This window comes from Astyanax mexicanus, chromosome 24 (genome assembly GCF_023375975.1).
Source record: "Astyanax mexicanus isolate ESR-SI-001 chromosome 24, AstMex3_surface, whole genome shotgun sequence".
Lineage (NCBI taxonomy): Eukaryota > Metazoa > Chordata > Actinopteri > Characiformes > Acestrorhamphidae > Astyanax > Astyanax mexicanus.
The window spans coordinates 23600786-23627744 of NC_064431.1; the positions used below are offsets into that span (position 1 = coordinate 23600786).

The 26959-nt window shown below is 39.3% G+C and overlaps 1 protein-coding gene across 2 annotated transcripts; it reads right to left on the reverse strand.

The window, feature by feature from the left end:
- Window positions 1–3372: 3372 nt before the first annotated feature.
- On the reverse strand, window positions 3373–25292 carry LOC103042113 (bone morphogenetic protein 7). Of its 2 annotated transcripts, none has more exons than XM_022682773.2 (7): window positions 24483–25292; window positions 13050–13233; window positions 8447–8595; window positions 7171–7383; window positions 6944–7020; window positions 5353–5463; window positions 3373–4625 (listed from the first exon to the last, which is right to left on the reverse strand). In XM_022682773.2, exons 1-7 carry the CDS (start codon window positions 24805–24807, stop codon window positions 4476–4478), a joined length of 1209 nt encoding a protein of 402 aa, XP_022538494.2. In that variant the 5' UTR covers window positions 24808–25292; the 3' UTR covers window positions 3373–4475. The 2 variants fall into 2 exon arrangements, with proteins under 2 accessions (XP_022538494.2, XP_015463234.2); XM_015607748.3 differs by having other exon boundaries at window positions 13050–13236; window positions 24483–25289.
- Between the last annotated feature and the right edge of the window lie 1667 nt (window positions 25293–26959).

The window sequence follows — 26959 nt, forward strand, 5'->3', positions numbered from 1 at the left end:
TTTTTAAACAAGAGGTGACGAAACTAATATATGTGCATCTGGACAGGACTAAAATTACCTTATGACTACAGAGATCAGCGAAAAACAGTAGGTAAATCAGCCTGTAATTTTCTCAGAGAATGTCTGAAAAAACACTTACATGGTCGTTCTGGGCGGGAATAAAATCACAGAGGACCCCCTATAAAAGATAAAATTACCCTAGGACCATCTGAGAATCCTGTCCGGAGAGTACTATAATGTTTATATTCACGCGTACGTTTCCCACCACAACCAACCAAAACACCAGCTAAAATTGCCCAGCAAAATAACTGTTATGAGGATTGTGTTCTAATAAGATTTTAATTTGTTGCAGTTTGTTGCCGATTTGAAATTTGCAATATTACATGCTTTGCACATGTTTTCAACATGAGGAAAAGGCAACAGCTTCAGCAGATCATGCTGGCATGAAAAATGACCGTTTAGACAGATTAATTCAGCAATAACATAATGCCGGGGAGGAGTTTCCACTGTTAAATGTGTTTGGAAAGATGAATGTGTACACACTGCTATAACATCAAATGTAATGTAAATGTTTTGGCCTCATTTCGATATAATCCTGATGAATACTTTTTTTTTTTTAATGTTAAATTCTTTTGCAAGGCACTGTTATTCTTAAGCTTTCAGTTTTTACTTCATCTCATTTTAGAACCACAGCTTCTTTTTACACATTTTCATGTAAATCTTTAAAAAGTTACAGCAAAAATATTTTTCATTCTCATACCATGTTTCCACTTTGATGCAAGGTTTTCTTAAGACAGCAAAAAAAAAATAATTCAGATGTTCATAGTTTGGGTAGCTTGTTAAATCCCAATGATACGCTCTATTTTGAGTTGTATTAATAATGGAACATTTTGTACATAATCAAGTGAGTTTTCTTTTTTAAAGTCATATAGATTATAGGATTTGATTACTGGTTGGATTTGTGCAATAAACGAATTATTTCATTTCAAGTGATGTATGAGTTTGTTCCAACAGGCTTAATAACTTTAGGAACAGGATTATGAGTTCTAAAAGGTTTCTCCAAACATCTGCACTTCAGAAGGTCAACTCCTTCATTTATTGCTAGCCCCTGAAAGCTCTCTGATACAAAATTGCATTCGCATGACCAAAAACAGCTGTAAAATTCCTCCAAAAGATGAATAAACTGCACCTGCTATGTTCCAGACAGTTCTATTTAGCTCGCTTTATCATGAGGCCTGTTTAGGGAACCCAGATGAGAACCAAATGCTGGGGCCTGATAGCCCCACCTGCAGCTTTGGACACCCATCAGAGGAGAGCCTGGAGTAAGTGATGGTCCTGCTGCTGCCGGCCGACACATGCAGAACAATGGGCCGTGTGAATGCTGGGGTATGTGGGATGGGCTTTTTTTTTTGCCACAGGAGGGTCAGAAAAACACACACAGACTCACAAGTAGTGTGGACATCCACCTGCAATCATAAATCATAGGCTTGTAAAACAGTAAAAATTCATAATGTGCAAAACACAGTGAACTCTCGTCAGTTTTTTCTTTCATGAAGGCTCTCTACTCAAAATGTTATACAGCATTACATATACATGCATTAAAAGAAATCACACAATAAAATGTCTACACAATACACTTCAAACTATATGAGGAATACTGAAAATAGTATTCACATACAGTACCATTCAAAAGTTTGGACACACTTTCTCATTCAATGTTCTTCTTCATTGCTTTATTCAATTTATTGAAGATGTCAAAAAATATTAAGAAACATATATGAAATTATGTAGTAATTATGTAGTATGCAGTCCAGCAGCAACTATTGTTCAACACCTTCCAGGTGACTCTCCCTCATGAAGACACCGAGATTAAAATACCAAGAGTGCGCAGATCTGTTCTCAAAGATAAATGTGGTGCTTAGAAGAATCAAAAGTACTATCTTCACATCTTCAATATTAAATTTACAAGGTTAAAAAATCATAAAAAGAAAGGAAACACACTGAATAAGAAGAGGATTGTCCACACTTCTGACAGGAACTTTTCCACTCAACTATAATATATATTTTTTATACACTGCCAAACAAGTTTGAGATACAGAAAGACATCTTTAAATATACAGTAACTTATATCTTTTTTTAGGAACTAAAACAATTCATTTTTAAAATATATTTAATCAAATGTAATTAATTGGCCAATTTCACATAAGCCAAATAACCTAAGTTATATGTTTTAAAATGTCACCAAATGTATTTCTAGCTAGCTAACCCTAGCAAAGCTAACCTAGCTAAGGCTAACTATTTTAGCAATTTGTTGGCCATTTCTCACAGTGAATGAACACATTTTATAAATATATGTATAATATTTTCCATAGGGTTTTTTCATTTACTGTAATCATTTATGACGGGAAAATGTGTATAATAACCTATTATTATAACTAAGCTATATTAAGCTAACTAGCTAGCATTGCTAAGTTAGCTAAGCTTGGTTAACTAACTAGTTTCTTAGCTACAACCTTGTGCTTGTAGTCTACTTTCATAACAGATAAAAATATATATACAGCTAGCTTACCTGATATTTAATATTTATAATATAGCTAATTAATGTATTTAATTAGGGTGACCATATTTTCATGTTGTCCAACTATTTAATGAAATAGCTTGAGCAAAAATCACATTTAACTACAGTTTTTAACCTTACCTCAGATTTAGCGTTAGCTAGCTAGCTGATCAGCCATGGTGTGATGTTTAGTGTGAGACCTTTAACTAGTTTTATACTGAACCTACCAGGCTAATTTAGCCAACCTAGCTAACTAGCTAACATATAATATACGTATATAGGGATAGTGATCTAGTTAACAAAGCTTCTAGTTCATTTATGGCTTATAATTTTTTTAGGAATAATTTTTAAATCGGATTTCACATTTTTGAGGTTTAGGGCCACATAATCTCTTCATCCATCTTCCAGGCCACTTATTATTCTGAACATTTTGATATACAATATGTGGGTATTATTTTAAATGAAAGTGCCTTTAAAGGCAAAATTAAAAAAATATCCAAAAATCGAGATAATGCCCCTAGACTGGAAAGGGTTAACAGTGCTAATCTGGGACCATGCAAAAATTACAACCAGGGAAATATCTTGAATAGAATCACCATAAAACATGTGCAATGGCTGTTATACCAGTTGAAGTAAACCCCAAAGTCTTTAGCTAACTATTTTTGGCAATTAAATGTAATTATCTGAAAGTTTATCTGAGCTGAAATGCTGTCAACCCAGGTGTGACATAATTCCAAGGTAATAATTTTACATATAAGGTTAGTACTAAGATAATACAAAAAACTGTATATAAAAGACATCTGAGACTTGTAAAACACATTCAATAAGTTTTATTTGAAATTTACAATAGACTTTTACATATATTTTCCTTTGCATTATTTTCACGTTATTGCAGTAAAGAATTTTTGCACTGAACTTTTGTCACTGTCCTCCATTACCAGCAACCTGACTGAAACCTGGACGTACTACTCTCATATTCACAGTCAGTGGCATACACAGGGGCTTCCAGCAGACCTGGACTGATGTTTCTTGTGAAGCTATTACTAACTGTAAATCAAAACCTGATCTACGAAGCTACAAAGGGTTGGTTGATTCCTCCATTACTTTCTAGTTATGTCTGTAGTTCATCAAATACTCCAGGGGACGGATTCACAAAAGCTTTTCTAAGAAAGAACAGCATGAAGTGTAGAAAAAAGCACATCTAAGATCTTTTTTTTCTTATTTCACTTCCATTTTGTGAATTTTGTCTTTGAAATATTTGGTTTTACAAGAACAACAAGCCTGATAACACTATTAAATAAAAAAAATGCAGATTTTCTTTTTTAAATTCCCAAAATAATCTGACATTTTTAAAGGCCTAGAGAAGGTCCTGATGGTTTTTTATGGTTGACCTAAGTCTCCATACTTTGTTTAGTTTTTATACTTAACAGTGCAATAGACCGTATAAACAGGTCTTTTTGATGTTTCTATAAACAATATGTGTGAAGATTTATTTGGGTGTTCAGTACTAACAGGTGTTTATAAGTTTACTCACTGCTTTAGCCTTAGAGCCAAAAAGCACAATTTGAACTTTGACTTATTTGATTTACCAAACTTTAACAATCACTTTAACCCAATTCCAATCCATAAGTGAGCCTTTATTGCCCCATCTCTTCATGCTTCACTGTGCTCGTGGATTGAAACATGCCGTTTCAATGTGCCTCCCACTATTTTCCACTTTGGGTGCCCTATTTCCACCATATTTCCACTGTGGTTCTGTGTGGCACAGGTGCATTTAGTTTTTTGAACAAGTGGCAGTAGCACAGATGCCAGCATTGCCCCAGTTAACGAGTCCCATTAAAACACGTGGCTCCTGGATGAACAACTGACTGGCTTTCTTCATTGTTCTCTCTCAGTCAATGACCAGTGGAATACATGGTCAGTGGCATCCGCAGGCTCTGACCACCATGTTGCGGTACTTCTTTAGGATGACGTTGGAGCTGTCGTCGAAGTAAAGTACGGAGATGCCGTGGAGCTGGGTGGGGGCGCAGCACGGCCTCGGGACGGAGTCCGGGTTTATAAAGTGCACCTGGAGGGAAAATATTTGGGATTAATCATCTATGCCGTTTATGAGATTTTTTTATGAGACAGGAAGCATGTGATGTTCACTTTCGGTGCTTTTACTATCTTCTCTGTTATGGACACGCTGAGGGAAACCCCTGACAACTGTGTTGGTATGGCAATAAATATCCTTTGATTTATTTTAGAACATGAATCTCCACATTTGCTGGGGTGAAATACAAGGAATAGTTGAACATTTTGATGTCAATAGGTTCATCTTCTTCATCTATTCTTAATTCCTTTTTTTCGGCAAAACTTCTGTAAAAGGACCAGACAAGCTGCATTACCAGCAATTGAACATCTGTCTTAGCAGTGGGTGCAGCTAAGATGGAAATCAGCTGAATGCATTCATTAGAAGGGGTATCCACAAACATATTGGAATTATAAAACTTAGCTGTTCATAATTTCTGAATTTGAGTTCTTCGGAAGAATTTAGTTTGGAATGTTTAAAATGATGTTTCTTAAGATGTTTACTATTGCTTTTCTCGTTTTACTCTGTAATTAATGATGTAATGACATTTTATTTCTTGTAAAATATAATAAATGCAATAAATGTGAATAAAATAATAATTGGCTGTTCTCTAAGTTCTGATGGAAAGACTAGATGAGACCAGAGAGCTGCTATAGAGCTGAACAGGTCACTCAGTATGTAGTGTGCTGATGTGAAGGTCTGCTGTGTGTGAATCTGCACTTACCAGAGTCTGAACGATGGCGTGGTTGGTGGCGTTCATGTAGGAGTTTAAAGGGAACGCACACTCTCCCTCACAGTAATACGCAGCGTAGCCTTCTGGAGCTATAATCCAGTCCTACACACAAACAGAGATAGAGAAACATTAGAGGAGTTGATGAAGGAGTGAGTGGGTTGTGTGCATGTATAAGAGTCTTTAAAAGAGAAAATGTGAGAGTGAGAAAGACAGAGAGAGAAAAAGAGAGATTTATTGAGGAAGTGAAAGCGAGAGCCCTAAAGATCATAAGATTGAGAGAGAAAGACCAATAGATCAAAAGTTTAAAAGATAGAGATATCTAATGATCTAGAGATCATAAGAGGGAGAGAAAGAGAGAGAGACAAACAGACAGAACTATATATTGTAGAGGTGTGCCAAAAAATCGATTCACATAAGAATCTTGATTCTCATTTACTACGATTCAGAATCGATTTAAAATGTCCCAAAATCGATTCTGAGGGGCGGGTTTTAGACTGATTTTGGGCTGGGTATTTTTGTTGGACCTGGCAACCCTGGGGATAGCGCTTGTCCCTTTGGAGATCTTCCAGACCCACACAGAGCGTAGGTGTTTGAGAATCGCCGGTAAGATGGCAGAACAAGCACTATATTACCTTAGATTAACGTGTAGTTTCAATGTTTTATGGCAGAATGCTTCATAACAAGCATAAAAAAGATCGCTAGTAGTTAGTTTCAGTAACTGTTAGCTAGCTAACTAGCTAACTTTCCAGTTCCACCTTAAATAACGCTACAGGTGGCAGCGGGCTGCAGCATTTAAGGCGGAACGGAAAAATAACAATAAGCTAATCAGAGCTAATTTCAGCTCCTCATCACAGAGGAATTAAGGAATGGACAATATGAATTAATTTCTCCACCTCCTGCCCCCTTTCTGAAGAAATACAACCACCTTAAATTAACTAGTTAATCAGCAGCTGCTCCTGAACTTTAGCGCTCCACTGCTATCATCACATCAGCCCAGCAGCGTCACCTACACACCACCGCTAGTAGCCTGGTAATAAAGCAGTGTTATTTATTATTTATTTATTGTTCATTAACGTCATTGTGATATCCCAGTGATTCCTCTGTCACTGAGGACCCACATTCCTGCACATTTTATTGTTTTTGTAACACATTACTTGCTCCAGGACCAGTGTATATTATGGAGGGTTTTTTTTCAATACGATTCATAAGCCAGAAGCAGAAATATTTATAATTCAAATCGTTTTGAATCAAAAATCGATTTTGAATCGAATCGTGGCCCCCAAAATCGGAATCGAATCGAATCGTGAGATAGTAATCGATTCCCACCCCTAATATATTGCAAGAGCTAAAGAGAAAAAGAGAAACAGTAAAGAAGAGTAAAAGAGAGATATTAGAGCAGAAAGAGAAAGATAGAAGCCAATAGAAGGAAATTGCATACAGATAAAGAGACATTCAAGATGAGAGAGAGGGAGAGACGCCAAGAAACAGAAAAACCCGTAAGTGGAGAGCGACAGAGGGGAGAGAGAACATGTGTTTTCCTGGAGTTCAGAGGGAGAGAGATTATTGATGTGCTTCATCATACCTGCCACCCCAGGTCCCGAAAGCTAACGTACAGCTCATGTTTCTTGCAGCCCTGTTTTGGATCCACGCTGACATTCTCTGTTACAGACGGGGGAGAAGGGGAGGCGCGTCAGACACAGTCAGACAGAGAACAACCAGTAAATATAAGCATAAACATTACTAAACATGAATAACACAAAATTTAATTTTATAGTGATTTATTATGATTTTTGATGATGGTCAGTTTACCTGCAGCCTCGGCCAGTTTCAGGGCCTCCTGGGTGGACGGAGCCGCATGTTTCGGGGCTTTGGACCGGTTCTGGTTCCTCTTGTGTCCTGGGGCCGAGCGGACACTGCGGAGACGCACTCCGGTAGCTTTAAAGAACGCTATGATGAATGGCCGCTTGTTCTGAGGTCCTCTGCTGCCCACCAGCCCTGCCGCCCTGGGGTTTATGCGCTCGCCTGTAGGGGGTGACAGTGAGTCAGTTAATATTGCAGAGACATACTTGCTAAAAAAAATCCAACTGGTCATCCAGAAAAAAACATACCTATAGTTAACCATCGTTAATTAGCTCTTGACCATCATAGAGTATGTTTTTTTTTTTGGTCTTGAGTTTGATTTTTAGCAGAGAACAAATTTAAACAGCTGTTCAAAAGGTCAGAATTGCTTGCAGTATTTTGCACCTAATTGTCGTATTTATTTCATTTTACACTAGTATTATACAAAGTCAAAAGTAATTAAAAAAACATGTTTATATTGATTACTCAGGCAGAACTATAGATACTAGTGTTTTAAAATACTTCTGTAGAAGTTGAAGTATCAACTCAAGTTTTTTACTCTTTAAGTAAAAGTGTAAAGGTTTTGGTTTCAAACCTACTTAAAGTATAAAAGTAGAAGAAATGCCAGGAGAAAAAAAGCCATTAAGGACAAAAGCTTAAGCCGAACCACAATTAAACCTTAAAACACAATTTTCTAAAAAGCCCTGTTGACTATAATGTTGTATTAAAAATGATAATGTTGAAAAATGTGGAATGCACTAGGCTTCCTGTTTCAACTGCATATATAGATCATATCTGATTTAATTTCAAGCTAATATATATTATTTTTTCCTCTGATAAAAAATGTTGTCTTACGAAGCAATGTAAGTGTAAGATTACTTAGCTTATTTTAGGAATAATGATCAGTTTAATCGGTCTTACTTAGGATGAATTTTGAATTCGAACTAAATTAAGCACAAAAAGTCACCAGTCAAAAAATTATCTGATTATTGTGTCCACATTAAAAGCTTGATGAGCATAAACATCTTAATTTAATTTTATTTTTTTGTATAATATCCTGTATATGCATTTGACTTACAGATAAAATACAATGATTTCGGCCCTTAGGCTTTTCTAAGCACCGAAATGTTTTAGTATTTTAGTATTGTTTGGTTAGTAGTTTGTGAGCAGTGCAAGCATGTGCTTGTACGTTTGCTCATTTGGACCATATTAACCTATAAAGTCCTAAAAACATGGCATTACCCACCTTCTACGCTCTCCAGAGCCAGCAGCAGCCCCAGGTTTTGACTCGGGTGCAGCAGCCAGTGGTTGCTGGTGGCCGTGAGGTCAAACACCAGCCATCCTTCTTCAGCTGCCCACACTACCCGAGAGTCCAGCAGGAACAGATCCGATTCCCTGTGAGTGAACACACACACGTATATAAACACACCTATATAAACACACCCAGAATGTTATATATTACAGCCCATCTGTAGTCCAGCACAATCTATGACCCTCCAACACCTGATTTATTACTGGCCTGTTTCTGACTACAGGACCTCTGAAGACCGGGTATAATATTTCATATTTTTATATTGTTGTAAGGCTACTATAAGACTGTTTCACTTAATATTATTACTGTTACAATTTTACTCGTATTAGATCATTTTATCCTATGGAAGCTTCTTAATTGTTTTTCTTCAAATCAATAGAATAAGGACATATTTGTAGTAAAAATAACAAACATAAAGAAGCAGAGTGTGTTTAAACGCAAATAATAATTAAATAAGTGCAGAAAATCAGATTTTGCCAGATTTTCTTGTCAATACATTTACATGCACTTGGGTAATCGGGTAATGGGAGAACTCATGAGTCAGTAATGAGACAATAATTAAATTTATGCTTTACAACCAGCCAATAGCCTCACAGAATGGTGTGATATAATCTTAAGACTTCCTGGTGTGACTTTTTGTAAACATAGACTCACTTTACAGACAAACTGATCTAAAAATTCAGCTTGAAAACCTGGGATCTGACCACTTGAAAAATCAAATATCTGCAGTAATTCTAAATTGTAATTGTAACCTGATTACTAAGTGCTTGTAAACACATTCATAGTAGGCTAACAGCTAACAGACACAAGCTAACTGATTTTATATATTTTTCCACAATAAGAATAATTAGGTAGTTAAACTAGATTTAAGAGGATTTCACCTATTTAACATATGATTTCTTTTTTTATTAATAGGTCAGGTGATTGCCATCTTTTTTAACTGCAGTGTGAATAGCTGATAGATGTAATGGTCAAATATATATCAGTGTAAATTCAATGTAACTGAGGTCAACACAATAAACTGGCAAATTCCATTGAGTAATCCAACCAAATGTTGACTCTAATGACTATGTTGAAATTTCAGCCATGATCAAAACCACAGATTTGTGAAATCAATAAAGACATCACTACCTACACTGGCAATGAAGGACTATGAAGATAGACTTTTGCTTTAACTGCATGCTAGAAAAAGTAAGTTATTACCACATACGCATCCACAAGGAACCACAACAGAGGTAACACACCACGCTATCCTTTACATATGACCCGTACACCGGTTCAAAACAACCCACTGAATGAGTCTCATCACCGCCACCATTCGTGACTTCTTTATGAGTCGTTTGTGGAGATGTACAGAGCAGAGATATGACACACAGTGAGAGATGCCGGCGATTAGCCTGCCTGTGCGGTAGGTGATCTGAGCGGCCCTCACGCCGCCGACGACAACAAAGCAGAGGAAGCATCGCAAAAGTCAAAGTCGACAGGCAGCGGCTTGCCCTGAAAACTGCGTCCCGGTCGGCCCCTCCGTAAACTTATCACAGATTAAAATTCCTGTCTGATCCAGGCAAGATAGCGCAGGAACAATAGCTGGGTTTACGGTTTGGGTTTCAGACCCCTGGGGGGGTTTGCTGTGTTGTGTTGCCGTCGCCTCGCTGTCTGTCTACGGGATGCGTCTGCATCACAATAGGTGTACTGGGGATGATTCACAACATGGGGGGGTGGGGAGTCAAAAGGAACACAGTGTCTTCTTCTTTTGATATCCTGTTTGAGTGATGCTTGATTTTGGAAGTGTTTGGAAGTCTGTGACCAGACAATGATTCAATTACATCTCTTTAGGAAACGGTTCAGATCGTCCAGTTCAAGTTCCAGCACGATTCTGTTTGATTTCATTCAGAATTGTTTGAACTTATTTGAACTGAATGAACTGTTCGTGACTGGAAGAACAGCAGATTGGCTTTTTTATCGTATGTAGTAAAGACTGGGAGTTTTGGATGAATGTTGGGCGTGTGGGAGAAAATATAAGCATGTGTTTGAATATTATTATTATCAATTATAATCAATTCTAACACTAATCATTGCAGATATATTGCTAATACATACGGCTATACTGCTATACATCTGTAAAACACAAGCTATATTGAGACAAAAAGGGGTAAGAAAAGTGAAAGAGAGAGAGAAATATAGAGGGAGAGAGAGAAATATAGTAATATGATGTGAACAAGAGAGAGAGGATGTGTAAGGTAGATTTGGGTGGGAATGGGAGTAAGGAAGAGAAAGTGAGGGATTGAGGGGAATAAGATATGAAAGAGTGTGACTAAGCGGTTGAGTTGCTAATTGGTTACTGGTTGGATGATATTCTATCTTATAAGTGGTTGCTGTGGTGTTTCAGGTGGTTGCTATGATGCTGTTAAGTGGTTGTAATAGTGTTATTAAGTGGTTACTGTATGAATGCTATATTGTGGCTAAGTGGTTGTCATAGTGTTATTAATTGGTTACTGGATGGATGATATTGTAGCTTATAAGTGGTTGCTGTGGTGTTTCAGTTGTTTGCTATGATGCTGTTAAGTGGTTGTTGTAGTGTTATTAAGTGGTTACTGGATGAATGCTATATTGTGGCTAAGTGGTTGTCATAGTGTTATTAATTGGTTACTGGATGGATGATATTGTAGCTTATAAGTGGTTGCTGTGGTGTTTCAGTTGGTTGCTGTGATGCTGCTAAGTGGTTATCACAGTGTTATTAAGTGGTTGGATGCTATATTGTGGCTAAGTGGTTGCCGTGGGTTTTAGGTGCTTCCTATATTGTTGCTAAGTGGTTACGGATGGATGGATGTTTCTGTATTGTTTGAGATGAGTGCTATTGTGTTGGGTGAGAAATAGTGTGAGATAGAGAGAGTGACTGGGTTAGAAAAAGAGTGAGACAAAGAGAGACTCACAGACTGAGTGAGAGTTACAGCATAAGAATGGCACAAAGTTAGAAAAAAAAGAGTGAAAAAGTGAGGAAGAGAGGGAGAGAGGTCACAGGGTGAAACAGAGAGAGAAAGTTACAGGATAAAAAAGACTGAGAGAGATAGAGAGAGAGTAAGAGGGAGAGGCCAAAAGAAAAAGAGAGGGAGAGAGAGAGAGACAGTAGGGGTTATAGGGTTATAGAGTGTTTTAAAGTGTGAGAACATAAAAGTGAGAAAATGTGAGAGAGTGATAGAGTTATAGGGATAGAGAACAGACAGAGAGGCTGTTGAAGTGTAATGAATGGTGTGAGAAGTGTGAGAGCTGACGGGTCAGGCAGAGATGTGTGTGAAGATGAGTAGACTGCAGACTGACGGAGTGAGGTGTGGGGATGATGTGCGGCTGGGGGAAGGTGGAGGAAGGTGGAGATGGATGCTGGATGGTGGAGATGGAGCTGAAGTCTCACTAGTTGACAGTAATGGCTTTGTAATGGCTGCGCTCACAGTCTGCTAACTGCCTCGCTGTAAATCAGCGGCAGGAATTCAGTGGGAGAACTGGCACTGGACACCTACCACCGGGCAGGCCCGTCAGTACGAGTGTGAGTGTGTATATGATCGTGTGAGTGTGCGTGTCTGTGTGTGTGTGTGTGTGTGTGTACATCCCTCCCACGTTTAGCCCCAGACTGAGTGGGCGGCAGCATATGTTTCATCTCATACAGTTCACCCCAGGCTTTCTGTACGGCTTTCATATTAAACTCCAATAAACTCCAACAGACCACAGCTGGAGGCGGACTTTAACACAGCATCCGCTCGCACTCCAAAACAACCGCTGACAGATACGGGTGTAAAAACACATCGCGCTGAAATGTGTAAAACGCTATTTATTGTTTTAGAAATTCAGCCTGTTTTCTCTCATGATTTAAAGTGTAACACAATAATTGTTGTATTGTTTCTATTGCTGACACTCCTATAATATCTGCATATTTAAATTCCTTTACATGAACTTTTTAAATTATATTGGGCTGAAACAATTAAATAACATCAAGACAGACATGAGACTGAACTGGTTTAATCCACTGTGAATTAAGTTTTCTAAAGAATCAAAATCAAAATTGTAAGAAACATGTACCTTTTAGGCGGTTAGCAAAGCTTTTGCTTTGCGATAGTTATTAAATTGCTATGTGGTTGCTATGGTTTTACAGATGGTTGTTAATTTATTTATACTCTATACTTGACTGGGGTCCTAAGGTCACCCTAAGGAGGTGTTCCTGGCACGTCCAGCTGGGAGGAGACCACAGGGCAGACCTAGGACCAGGTGCAGAGATTATATCTACAGTTTGGCATTGGAACATCTAGGGATCTCCTGGTCCAAATTGGACAATGTAACGCGGGACAGGGAAGCTTGGCGTTGCTACCCCCACGACCCGACTTTGGATAAGCGGTGGACGATAGATGGATGCATGGACTTGACTAGGGTGCAATGTTACACTCAGAACATCAATAGATTTCCAATACTGAGTGCATTCACGAAACAAACACAATATAGAACACAAACTCTGCATAAATTTGAACTGGATTGGATGAATGATTCCTACCTTCCGTCCTGCTCGCGCAGCACCTGATACACACTGACGTGGAACGTCTCGTTTTCGTAACGCTCGTGCACAAACTCCTTGTAGACGCGGAACTCTGCAGCCGTTACCGTTTCCCCGTCCGGGATGCGGGACAGGTCGAAGCGGTGGTACTGATGAAACACATTAGGGTCTTCCTCAGGATCCACTACTGAAAGAGGGGAAAAAAGGAGAATACATACATTTACACAATGTTGTTCACACACGAAACCAACAACACTAGGTTGAGTTCTAGTATGACTTGTCTTGTCTTGTCTTGTCATGTACTGTATCATAATAAATACTATTTCCTACTATTTATTTTTTAATAAATGAACATTCATTTACTTTAAATTGAACCCTTTGCTGATACAGATGTGCAAATGCATATACACAGCTTATCTAGTAGTTCCTGTAAAGGATTACTGGCAAAAGCATATCCATCAGAACTTCGCCTAATGCCACGCATGGTGCTCCATGCTAAGCCTTCTGGATTTTGAGTTTGGGATCCTGACTTTACTAACTGAACTTGTGCAACTACACGCAATAAAAATCTAATCCTTTAGAAAGCCTTCTTTCCTGCACCCGTTTTTGTTCTGACAATTAATTTAACAAAAGCAATATAAACTTGAAAAACCAAGAATGAGCAGTAATGTCCCAATACTTTTGTCTACATAACGTAGGCCCAGTTTCCTCAGTACTAAATCTGTGTAACACTTCATTGTATGGAATTCTGATGTTTGTGAATGGTCCCTCTATCTTAAACTTCCATACCACAACACTACACACAATCCTTGCGCTGAAACACACACACACACTCACACCGCAGCTCCACTCATCTCGCTCAAAAAGACGTGCTGTCAGAATGGCTGCGGAATCAAACACAGAGCTAACGCTTGATTGGCTCGCCCACATCAGTGCGTCCAAAAAAGAAATGTTTGCTTCCACAAGCCAGAGCTTGATCTGGCTGCCTGCGACTCTGGTACACATGAATTATGGGTGCATTGTGTGTGTGTGTGTGTGTGTGTGTGACTGGCTGTGTGAGTGTGTGCGCTCCTACTGGCTTCAGCCCCAAATCACACACATGTGCCGACCACAAGAAAAGCTCTGTAAAAGGCCTGGCCCGGAAACCAGCGGTGCCCCACACACATACACACACAAACCCAGATTAATGCACACACACACACACATACATTGTACACATACAAAAAAAAAAAGTTGCTAAGCACTAGAAGTCCAGAGACACATGTAGGACATTATGGCCTTTATAGGTCTTGTTAAGCCTCAGGTGACCTCAGCTGCACTCCGCACCATTTGTAGGCCTGCTCCTGGTCTAACTCAGGAAAATATACGACCTCAGCTCAGCTAAACTCCCACTGGCATCACTGGCCCAGCTCCATATAACTCAAGTGTCTCAGATTAACAGAAATTGATCTAAGATTTCCTCTGACCCTCCAACCCTCCGAACCTCACAGCCCCTCTGAGCCCAGCTGTTTTGTATGTAAATAAAAAGCCTGGACTTCCAGATGGGGAAGAGGGTGAGTGCTGTAGCCAGTATATACACTTATATACTGGATTTAATGAATGATGTCAGAAAACGTGTTTCTTTTCAACGTAAAGGGGGAAACATTAGTGATAAAAAATTGGCCCTAAAATAACTGCATTTGAAATAGTATCATTCCCACAAAAAATAGTATATGCAGGACATTTTGTTGTTTTTTTATGTAATGTGAATTTGCCAGATGTTTTTAATGTTTTGTCAAAATTTCACAATGGATGAATGGATGGATTCATCCATAATTGTTCTAAAAATTAGTGGAGCAATATTTAAGCAACCAACAGCTCAAGTATGACAATACTTTAATAACCAATTAACAACACCTTATCAAAGTATAGCAATACCTCAGAGACCAGCAACTCGACCACAGCAACATCTTAGCATCCACCTAACAACAAAACAGAGACCAGCAACTCTACCACAGCAATACCTCAGAGACCAGCAACTCTACCACAGCAACATCTCAGCATCCACCAAGCAACACCTCAGCAACAAGCAACTCTATCACAGCAACATCTTAGCATCCACCAAGCAACACCTCAGCAACCAGCAACTCTACCACAGCAACATCTTAGTATCCAGAGGAACACCTTAGAGACCAGCAACTCTACCTACAACAGCAACATCTTAGCATCCACCTAGTTATACCTCAGCAACCAGCAGATCTACCACAGCAACATCTTAGTATCCAGAGAGGAACACCTTAGAGACCAGCAACTCTACCTACAACAGCAACATCTTAGCATCCACCTAGTTATACCTCAGCAACCAGCAAATCTACCACAGCAACATCTTAGTATCCAGAGAGGAACACCTTAGAGACCAGCAACTCTACCTACAACAGCAACATCTTAGCATCCACCTAGTTATACCTCAGCAACCAGCAAATCTACCACAGCAACATCTTAGCATCCACCAAGCAACACCTCAGCAACCAGGAAATCTACCACAGCAACATCTTAGCGCATTCACCTAGCAACACATCAGCAACCAGCAACTCTACCACAGGAACATCTTAGCAACACCTTAACAACTGCCTAACAATACCATAGCAACCAACACTTGTATCATAGTAACAAGCGTGGGTTGAGCTGCAACTACTCTTTCGGTTTCTGTAAGACCCGTATTCCCAGTTTTAATGTTATGGCTAATCGCTGCATATGTTCACCTCGCTTCAACTTTTTAATGGAACTTTAATGCAATAAATAAATAAACTTTACGACCCTCATTCAAGGATCTTTCCGAACATTACGGCGAACTAATCCACCAGATTCCGATTAAATTGATTCTACAGCAACATCTCATCCGGACGTCTATGCTAAATCTAGAATTTTGGCTAAGATGTGATCTCTCTCTCTCTTTTGCTCTTTTACTCACTCTCCGCCTCTCGTTCTCTGAGGATGTTCGTACGTTTGAGAGCACAGATGCAGAAAGGCATCCCGTGTTTGTCACATTTGGTCAACATTAGGACATTTATAAGCTTGTTCATCCCCACGCCCCATAAAAACCCAGCACAACTACTTGACAAAGGAAAAACAGCGTCCAGCACATTCACGGGGAAGGGAATTAGCAGAGGAAAATCCATGAGTTCAGAGCGAAAGCTTGGCAGATGTTGAAGTCAGCCCCCCTCCGAGTGCTGTCCCCACCCCAGCTGAACGCCGCTCAGAGTTTCCAGCCCGTGGCAGAAGCTGAAACGCTCCTCAGAGGTTTCGGGGACTGTTTTCATGGTGCTTGCCAAACTGTTTGGCCTTGAGAGAGGAGCACTCTGCTGTTAAACTACAGGTGACCCATGAAAGAGCCTGAGTGATACAACAACTATTCCAGCTATTTACGAGTTAAGGCTTTTTCTGATTAGAGGTGCAAGAAAATATTGACATTTAAATCAAAGAACCCTCAAAGCCTGTTGTATTAATTCAGTGATGTAGGAAAAAGTTTATACACTGAATATCTTTAAGAAATGTCTTAGTAGAATGTCCAAATATTTGTGGACACCCTTTCTAATAGATGCACACATTCAGTGACTGTAAGTTGTTGTTGAAGGCACAAAAAAACAAAGCTTGTACGAAAAGCACTGCCACTAAAAAAATGACTCTCTGGAGCACATGAACCTATTGTTAATAGGCATGCAGCAAATTTTTGGCTGAAATCAAAAAAACAAAATAAAACATTTTGTTTAAATAGAGAAGTTTCTTATAAATTGTTCCACTTTTTACCATTGCAAAAATTGCATAGCTTAAATGTATCTTGGTTTTAATAGAAAAAGCAATGACAAAACTATCATTTAAAAAAAAATCATTTTTCCCCACTTGGTTGGTGATTATTAACATGTACAACATTTACCGTTCTGATCTCACTATCTCTCTAGATCGTGTGCTGAATGAAACCAAATCCTCTTAGCAATGTATGATAGTTTTGGTCAAATTAACAGTTATATCAAGTTAATTTTTTTTTTTACAAACAATGCAAAATGTGCGGACACAAACGCAGTTTTTCTACAGCATCCCTCAAAGAACCCTTTTTTGTAGCAGCGTCACTATTAAAGTGGAATCGCTCAGGCCTACAGCTGGTGTTTGGTGTGTTAAAGGAGGTTTGGGAGGCGGGGAAGTGGGTCAGTCATTGGTCATTGATGATGACAGCGATGATTACCCTACTTTTTACACACATCCTGCCCGCAAGCTGCCACGCATGACATCATAGCCTACGGAAGAGCTGTGGTGCATGCGTCACCGCTCCACCAGTTCCACCATGGTGCATTAATGAACAGAGAATGAGAGAGAGAGAAAGAGAGAGAGCAAGAGCTAGAGAATGAGATCGAGATAGAGGAGATCGAGATAGAGAATTAGAGGCAGAGAAAAGGTGAAATACTGAGAGAGAAGAAAAGGGACGGAAAAGAGAAAGAAAGAGCTGGAGAGAGAAAGGCTGAAAGAGCAAAAGAGAGAGTGAAAGAGAGAGCAAAAGAGAGAGAGAGAGTGAGTAAACTGGAAGCAGAGCACATACTGGAGGCAGCTAGTCATTTGTTTGACCGCAATTAAACACTGGAAAGAAAAGCAGGGGCATTTTATGGAGGCAATAATTGCTTGTAAGGGTTTGGTGTGTTTACGTTAAAGACCATTAGCTGCAAAAAGATCAGCGCTCAGATATGCAAACTGCTGCCTGCGCCTGCATTTCAACACTCCGCTTTTAGCTCCGAGCCTCCAACGCCAAACACAGCGCAGGGCAAGCACTTCTAATTGATGCAGCCTCGTATGATTAGAACAATGTGCATTTTTAGCGCTCGCTGCAGCTGGAGCTTCGGCTTAAATTGGTTCCAGCGTTTGTTACGATAAGAGTTGCGACTTTGGGCCACAAAAGCAGGTCAAAAGTCACCGGTTCCATTTGTGTTCAAAGATTCTGGATTTGCTTAATTACCTTTATTTATTATTAAATACAAAGTGCACTGTAGCAAAAAATCATTATCACTTTATACTATTACTATACAGCTCTGGAAAAAATCAAGAGACCACTTCAGTTTCTCTGATTTTGCTATTTATAGGTATATGTTTGAATAAAATAAATATTGTTGTTTTATTCTATGAACTATGGACATTTCTCCCAAATTCCAAATGAAAATATTGTCATTTAGAGTATTTACTTGCAGAAAATGAGAAATAGCTAAAATAACCAAAAAGAAGCTTTCAGACCTCAAATAATGCAAAGAAAACAAGTTCATATACATAAAGTTTTAAGTTAGTTAGTGAGTTCAGAAATCAATATTTGGTGCAATAACCCTGGTTTTAAATCACAGTTTTCATGTATCGTGGCATGTTCTCCTCCACCGGTCTTACACACTGCTTTTGGATAACTTTATGCCACTCCTGTTGCAAAAATTAAAGCAGTTCAGCTTGGTTTGATGGCTTGTGATCATCCATCTTCCTCTTGAATATATTCCAGAGGTTTTCAATTTGGTAAAATAAAAGAAACTCATCAATTTTAAGTGGTCTCTTATTTTTTTCGAGACAAAATTTGTTTTAGCATAATTATAATTTTTAAAGCTTTATCTAATGCAAAAAATGTGGGGAATGCATTTCCATTTTTCCAACATTTTTCACAATATTGTTTTTGCAGATTTGAGGCCTTTTAAGTGACCTGTTTTGTTGTATTTTAACAACACTAAAACATTTTTCATTTTCAAACTATTTCATTGTTTCCTAATGGTTTAAACATGTCATCCTAGACTCATACAATTAGAATCATGCTATTTAAAATCTGCCACTTAGTAGCTCTAGCTATGAAAGAACACATTTGTGGCAGTGCGTGAGTCCGGATAGATCAACCGAATGAGTAAAATGGAAATCCACACACTACCGTTTAACCACAGGGCCATGTGGTTTACATCTATTTTTTTCTAGATACAATTATTCAAGCTTTTAACCACCGAGCTTTATAACACGACGCTCAGCCACACTTCCTGCAGTTAAAAATCCCAAACTTCAAATCTCGCCCAGAGTCTCCCTGTTTAGAACTGGCAGCTTCGTTTGTCCTCACCCTCAGGACAAACAAGTTCCTGAGAAAATGATTTTAGAATAATCAGATTTCACTGCTGATCTGCCTTCTTTCCCCCAGTCAGCTTATCAACATAAACAGGTGGATTTGGGGTCTGTTTGCTTGCACTAAAGGCCTCTACAATGAATTAAGTTGAGCTGGACTGAATCTCTTCTCTCAAAAAATAACAATTAGTAACTATTAGACACTACTGTATAGCTTTTATTCGGCTTATATACAGGGATAGATAGGGATGCACAATGATATTGGAATCATTACAGAGAAGCAGGTTTTTGAAAAATTCCTTAAAATATTTACAGATATTATTTTAACAGCATTTTTGCATAAATGAAAAATTATTTCGTCAAAAAACTAAACTGTACTTTATTACATTTTGTATATATGTAAGCCTATTGATATTTATGTTTCTTTGCGATGCTAATCCAGGTTAAAATTCTCCTGATATCTATTTTTTTAAAGATATAAATTTTTTTGGCAGATAAAAAAGATAGGTATATAAAACTATTAAAAACTGTTTGTACATATACATACAAGTTCAAAGTTATTTCTATTTTGCTATATAAATTACGCTGTAATCACAATTACATGACTAATTGTGTCATCAACCACTTGCTCGAACTTAAATAATTCACGCCGCCTTGCCATGAGCACACTGTCCAGGGACCAACTTCTTTCACAAGATAACACCTTACAACTGGTGTTTGGTGTGTTAGAGTAGGTTTTGGGGGGAGGGAGTGGGTCAGTCATTGGTCATTGATGATGACAGCGATGATTACCCCACTTTTTACACACATCCTGCCACGCATGACATCATAGCCTACGGAACAGCCATGGTGCATGCGTCACCGCACCACCAGTTCCACCATGGTGCATCAATGAACAGAGAGAGAGAAAAAACAGAGAGAGAGAAAGAGAGAGCTAGATCTCTTACAAGATAACGCCACACAACTTATACAGTGGTTATACAGTGTGGTTTTTCTCAAAACCATCCCCTGAGGTAACACTTCATAATTTATTAACATACTGCAGTCCCATGACTTTACTAGAAAAAATAATCTTCAAGTAAGTGTTGAAAGTGTGACCTAGAAAAATACCTAGGACACATCAATAATGTCATCAAACCTTCATATCTCTGCATGCAACAGCGTGCCGAGGTAAGAAGGAAAAAGGCTGCAGACAGAACAGCTGGTTTCTGCAGCAAAGTGCAAAACCTCCCAGACACATCTGTATCAGGCCGTGGCAGATCCCCAGGTAAAACACAAGCCGGGGGGAAAAAATGAAAGCTGACTGATTCCAAAGCAGCAGCTTCGCCATCAGGCTGCAGCTGGCCTCCTGGATGGCTCTCGGAGTCTACGAGTTTACGTGCAGTGATTTCAGCTTTTAGCTTCAACTGCTGCTCTTTTCTACTACTTGCCAGTGAGGCCGCCTGTGTCAGCAATCAGCGCAACTGAAAGTAGCTGAAGGAGGGGCATGCACAAACATTTGGACATATTGTGTATTTCACACCTGCCTTCAAATGTAGTTAACACTGTATTACTTCTATTACTATTTAACATTGTGTTATCACTGTGCTAAATGCATCATGCTATATGGCCAAATGTTTGTGGACATCCCTTTATAATAAATGCATTCTTTAGCTACTTTAATCCCAATAGATAAGTAAAACCAACTGAACAGGACTCTCTGGAACAGATACTTATTTGTAACCATTGTTTTTGGATGAAACCATAAATTAACAGGTGTCTCAATATTTTTTGTCCAGGTAGTGTAAAGGTGTATATTAGTCAAGATTCAAGATGTTATGTATAATATATGTACAATAATTACATTACTGACTTATCATACAATATATGGACAGGACCTTAACACTGCATATTGAACAGTTTTTTTTTTCATTTATAAATGTTTAATTTATTTAACATGCATAAAAATATCACATTCCAATTGTTGTTTAATTATTTTTATTAATTAAAGCAATGTGGCTTTTTAAAAGCCGTCATTTTATTTGTATGCTATTATAATATTAGTAGTATTGTAGTAAAAGTAATAGTAGCAGTTATGATGGTAATAATATATGCCTCAAAAAGATTCATATGAGCATAAAGATGACTGTGTGGGTGCAAGTCTGTTTTTTGATGTTTATGCATGCTTTGTCAGTGTATTTGTGTGCGAGCTGCGAGCGGGACAGGGGACTTCCTTGGCCATTATTGCGTTTATTAAACCCAAATCCTGTCTTTGTTTCCTTTGGAAAAGGTAGCGCAGGCCGTGCTGCAGTGTGCTGAAAGAGCAGTGCTGTGCCGGATAGGGATCTGCTTCCAGACCCAATCCGTCTCTCCCTCACTTTCACCCTCTGTTATTATTCAGCGAGAACACACCAAAGAGCCAGCGATCCGTTCTAGCCCCTCGGTCTCCTTCCATGGCACACGGTGGCCCCTGTACACTCAGCATTGTTAACGGAGCCAGCCGCCGATGTGTAATCCCTCTTGGGTATTCAGTAAAAACGTTTATAGGCAGTAGAGGGATATGATGTGAGCTTATGAGGAATCTGCAGGGGGAGAAGGCTGTAAAACGGGCCCGGCCTTCTTCACCCCCCTTTCTGTCCTGCTGGTGATTGACAGGATAATTTCCTCCTCTTGTTGAGTTGTGTGTTGGGGCTGGCAGGCAGGCTGCTGGAAGTGCGGGACCACACCGAATGACTGAATTAACGTATTCCGCCCTCACACACCCCTCCCAATGAACCACAGTTTTTTAGAGTGTAAAGAGTGAGTCTGCACTTCTTTTTCTGTATTTTTGCATAATGCAGAAAAAGAATCCTCAGAAAATCTGAACTGAGCTGCTGGTGATAGAATGTTAATACACTATAACTCATGTCTTGCCACAAGATGCATAATAGTGCTTCTCTGGTGCCCTATAGAAAAGGCTTTAAGAGGGTACTTCTCTAGTGTACCTCTTGGTGAGAGACACTCACACAAAAACATTTTGCCAAGTTGAAAGATAAAGTCTCAACTGCTACTGTGCAATGACCTGGGAAGCCATTCCATGCGACACCTAGTCACCTAGTCAGTCACACCTAGTAGCAATACGAAGGACAGAGTTAGCTCAGTGATATGTGCAGGACATCCTTTCAACTGGCCTTTTTCCAGCTGCGACAACTGCACGCAAATGTGCCACATGATGCAATATGGAACCTGTATACCTCCATGCCCAACCATGTCTCATCTTGTATCAGGCTAGCTTGAGGTGGCCCAACACACTTCAGTCTATCTGACCTCCATCTGCTGGTCAACTTTATCTTCCCCTCAGCAGATTTCAGAAAATACCTCCCCAAATCCCAGTCATGCGAAACCAAGCTTAGTAAAAACCCTCCTGACTGCTTTGAAGGCACTCGCTAGAAATTGCATATGCAGATAACGACCCAACATTTTCTCTCTCCGCATGACAAGTAGGTTGATTTTTTAGAAAACACAACAAAGCAAAAAATGTGCTTCTCACTTTTAGGCATTTCCAAAAGGCTCGACGAGAGATCAGACTGGCGCGTGATCAGCCTGGCAAAACTCAGACTTCCCCAGTACTGACGAAAATATCAAGTAATGCCTTTAGGAATCTGAGCAGAGATATCATCTCATCAGATAGTAACTGGAGACAGTGCTGTGCTGTAATATCCTTTTGCTCGCTTATTTTCTTATGAAACTCAAAGCAATGCCATGAGGCAGAGACTCATATGGACCTACCAAGGACCTTTAACTGCTAACCCTCACTAGACCTTAATCCATGCCAGAAAAGGAAACATATTACAGTAACTAACTGTTGGAACTCATCCATTAACTAAAGTTTGTGAAGAAGTATTTTATAGTGCAACTGACAGGCAAACCAAACAGACGCAGCCTAGGTAAAAAAATAAATAAAACTCCGTAACAGCAAAATTAAACTGTAAATGGACAATACTGTTTTTGATAGGAAGGCACTGATGTTGGAATTCAGGGCTGATGGCAATATTACTCATGTACATCAATGCTAATGCTGATAAACACATATGTAACTAACTAGACACCGTGGTATAACTATAAAACTAATAAAAAACTATAGGGAGATGCCGATGTTTTAAAAAAAGAGAAGCCATTATTGTCCGATACTGATATAATTCATATCATAATTTATAGTTAATAAATGTACATTACTAATTAGTACCTGGTACTTTTTGTTGGCAATATGTCTACATTTGCATTAATATTAAAAGATTATTTTACAACAACTCAACAACTAAAATATATTACTGTATGTTACAGTACCAGCCAAAAGTTTGGAAAAGAAAGGGTTTTTTATTTATTTATGAAACAAAGAAGTGTTAAACAATCCAGAATATGTTTTATATTTTAGATTCTTCAAAGTAGCACATCTTGCTTAGATAGACAGTTTTCCACATCTTGGCTGGATTTTCTCAGTCAGCTTTATGAAGTAGAGTGGAATAGCTTTTACTTAACAGCTTAATGTCTTTGAGAGCATCAGTTGTAAAGTTGTGAAGAAAAACTACTTAACTAAGTAAAAAAATGACTTTAAGAAATGAAGGTCAATTATTCAATAAAATTTTCAGGAGCTTTGAAAGTATCCTCAAGTGCAGTCGCAAGACCATGAACAAAGTGATGAAACTGGCTCTCATCAGGACCACCCCAGGAAAGGAAGAGTTAACTCTTGTTGTTGAAGCCTCATAAACCCTTATGTTTAACACTTTTGTTACGTTTAACACTTTAAAGTTACTACAAGATTCATTATGTTTTTCTTCGTAGTCTGGATGACTTCAGTATTCATTTATAATATAGCAAAAATAAAAAATAAAAACATTAAATTAGAAACTGCGTCCGAACTTTTGACTGGTACTCTTAATAGGTACTGTAATATTACTATATAGTATAATGTACAGCTCTGGGGAAAAAAATAAGAAACCTCTAAAAAGTTTCTTTGATTTTACCAAATTGAAAACCTCTGGAATATACCGTAATCAAGAGGAAGATGGATGATCGCAAGCCATCAAACCAAACTGAACTGCTTGATTTTTTGTAACATAAGTGGCATAAAGTTATCCAAAAGCAGTGTGTAAGACTGGAGGAGATCATGTCAAGATGCATAAAAACTGTGGTTAAAAACCAGGGTTATTCCACCAAATATTGATTTCTGAACTCATGAATATGAACTTGTTTTAATTGCATTTAAGGTTTGAAAGCTCTGCATCTTTTTTGTTATATCAGCCATTCTCATTTTGAATGAGATGAATTGGTCTCTTAATTTTATCCTGAGCTGTGAGGAGATCACTAAAGACTTACCCAGGTTGGCGAAGCTCATCACCATGTCCGCGTCGCTCAGCAGCCGCTCCTCCTCGTGCTCGGTGGGCGGGAGGGGCGCGCGCGGCTCGGTTCCGTCCGCGAGTACCGCGCGGTACAGGTCCAGCATGTAGAGCGGGGCGGCTGTGCGCTTTAGCGGGGAGGGCGGCCGCGGGCGGTGAGGCAGCCCGAGCAGCGCGAGGATCTCCCGCTGCACCGCGCGCCGCTCCGCCGCAGCAGCGGGAAACGGGCTCTCCGCCGCACCGCGCGCCCCCGACACCGGCTGCACGCTCCAGCTCCACACGAGCAGCAGCAGCGCAGAGAGCATTCTGAGGAAGATGAGGATAATGAAGATGATGATGAAGTAGAGAAGCAGGAAGACGATGTCTAAAGATCCCTTTAATCCGGGTTATCGCAGACTCGTGCAGAAGAAGGGCGCGCGCTGGTCCGACTTTAATGCAGTAGATTCAGCCACAGGCAGCTCGCGCTCACAGCAGCGCTGTAACTCGCGCTGGAGTTTAAGTAGCGCGCGGAACGGCGGGGGAGGGGCGAGCGTGCATGCGGGAGCTTTACCAAGGGTAGGGGGCTGATTGGGTCTGGGCGCGAGATCTAAAGGTGAAGACACTAAAGACGGTAATGGTGGGGGGTCATAGATAAGACACAGGGGTGGGGGATCAAATGTTGGATCAATCTTAATTGCAATACTAACATTAACTTCAGTCTAAAGCCTGATACTAACTTTAGAACCAGTTTACAGCCAACCCCCAATCTTAATCTTGATACTAGCATAAATATCAGTCAAAATACTAACTCCAATCTTAATCCTTATACTAAAAATATTAACAACTATCTAAAGCCCAATCCCAATCTTAATCCTACACAGTAAATTCACCATTGTTAAATCAACACTGTTAGTGTTAAATTTTACATAACATTAACATCCTAGTAAATCATAATCCTAATCTTAATCCTACTACTAGCATCAACATCAGTGTAAATCCTAACACCATATTAACATTAACATCAGTGTAAATCCTAACACCATATTAACATTAACATTAGTGTAAATCCTAACCCCAATCTTAATATTAACATCAGCCTACAGACTAACCTTTGTTTTAATGCTAATACTAATAATATTTCCATCTGCAACCTATAATCACAATCTCAATCCTAATACAGTCTGAAGCCTAACCCCAATCAAAAAATACACCCAACCTCCTAATCCTAAATTTAACTTAAACCCAAAATGTAATGCAATCCTAAACTTAACATAAATTTATTGCAACCTGAACCATTACCTAAACCTAAAATGCAAACCCAAAATTGATCCCAATTATAAACTTAACCTAAAACTAAAATGTAAACCTAACTTTGATCCTAATCTTAAACCTAAGGTCAAGTTAAAATCTAAATCTATTCTTAACTTCCACCTAAAATGTAAGCGCAGCACTGATCCCAATAATAAACTTAACCTTAACCCAAAATGTAAACCTAAACTTGATCCTAAACTAATCTTAAAATCTTATCCTTACCTTAATCTCTATAAAAGCACAAAACCACATTAAAGAAACTATTTTTTATTTGTGTGACTGAAGGACAAATTTAGATCATTTTAGGAGCAGGATAAACCAAATAAACTGGTGGCCTTGCAGTCTGATCACAGTCTGATTCCACTCAGGTATCTCTCTCTGAACTTCACTACATCACTTTTATGTGGTCGGGATCATAAACTTGTCTGCTTGATCTTCATCCACCTGAGTCGAGCCTCCCAGAATTCCCAGCGGAACAATGAAAACTGAGATCCGGCTCGGTTAGCCTCGCGCTAATGCGGTGCTGACCCAGCCTGACCCCTAATTGATTAAGACCCAAACATCAGACGAGTGATGACAAGCCCCCAATTGTCCTCTGTGCTGTTCTGGGGACACTGCTGAGATCACGGGTGACAGCTCCAGTGCCTCCCACCTGCTGTGCCCCCTTTCCCCCTGCTATAGCGACCGTAGCCTGGCGACGGCAGCCTGGCAGGGCCTGCCCGCTCCGCACTGGGCCCAAAGGTCAAATGCGTCCCACACCCTGCTTAGCTCATCATACACACAGTGATCTCACCACCACCGTCCCTCTCTGCGTCCCCCTCAATTAGCCCCTCCCGAATGTTCGGCCTCTACAATGTACCATATTAAAGCATGTGCTTTCAGTCCGACAGCCAGCCGTCCCATTATTTATGGATCATTACCATGGACTTTAACTTTCAAAAAATGCATGCATCCCCCCTGCCACAGCAAGCTGCATGTCAGGGTGGAGAATTTTTGCAAAAATTGACATTTAAAAACATGGTCGACCATGTTGAATTGTTTATGATGAACTAGTTTCACCTCAAAGAAACATTTTGATTTTCTAAAATTACTGTGACATTTTACTGTGACAGGGTGGACATCTTCAACTTTATAATAAGGGAAATATCCCAAGATGACAGGATGAAC

Bases quoted from the DNA above. Each gene is read 5' to 3' on its own strand.
- LOC103042113 (XM_015607748.3), bottom strand. From the start codon at position 24,807: ATGCTCTCTGCGCTGCTGCTGCTCGTGTGGAGCTGGAGCGTGCAGCCG. The intron at 8,596-13,049 runs GTAGGAATCATT...GTTCACTCACAG, and splicing joins CTGCGCGAGCAGGACGGAAG to GGAATCGGATCTGTTCCTGC. The intron at 5,464-6,943 runs GTATGATGAAGC...GTTTGTGTGTAG, and splicing joins TTCGGGACCTGGGGTGGCAG to GACTGGATTATAGCTCCAGA.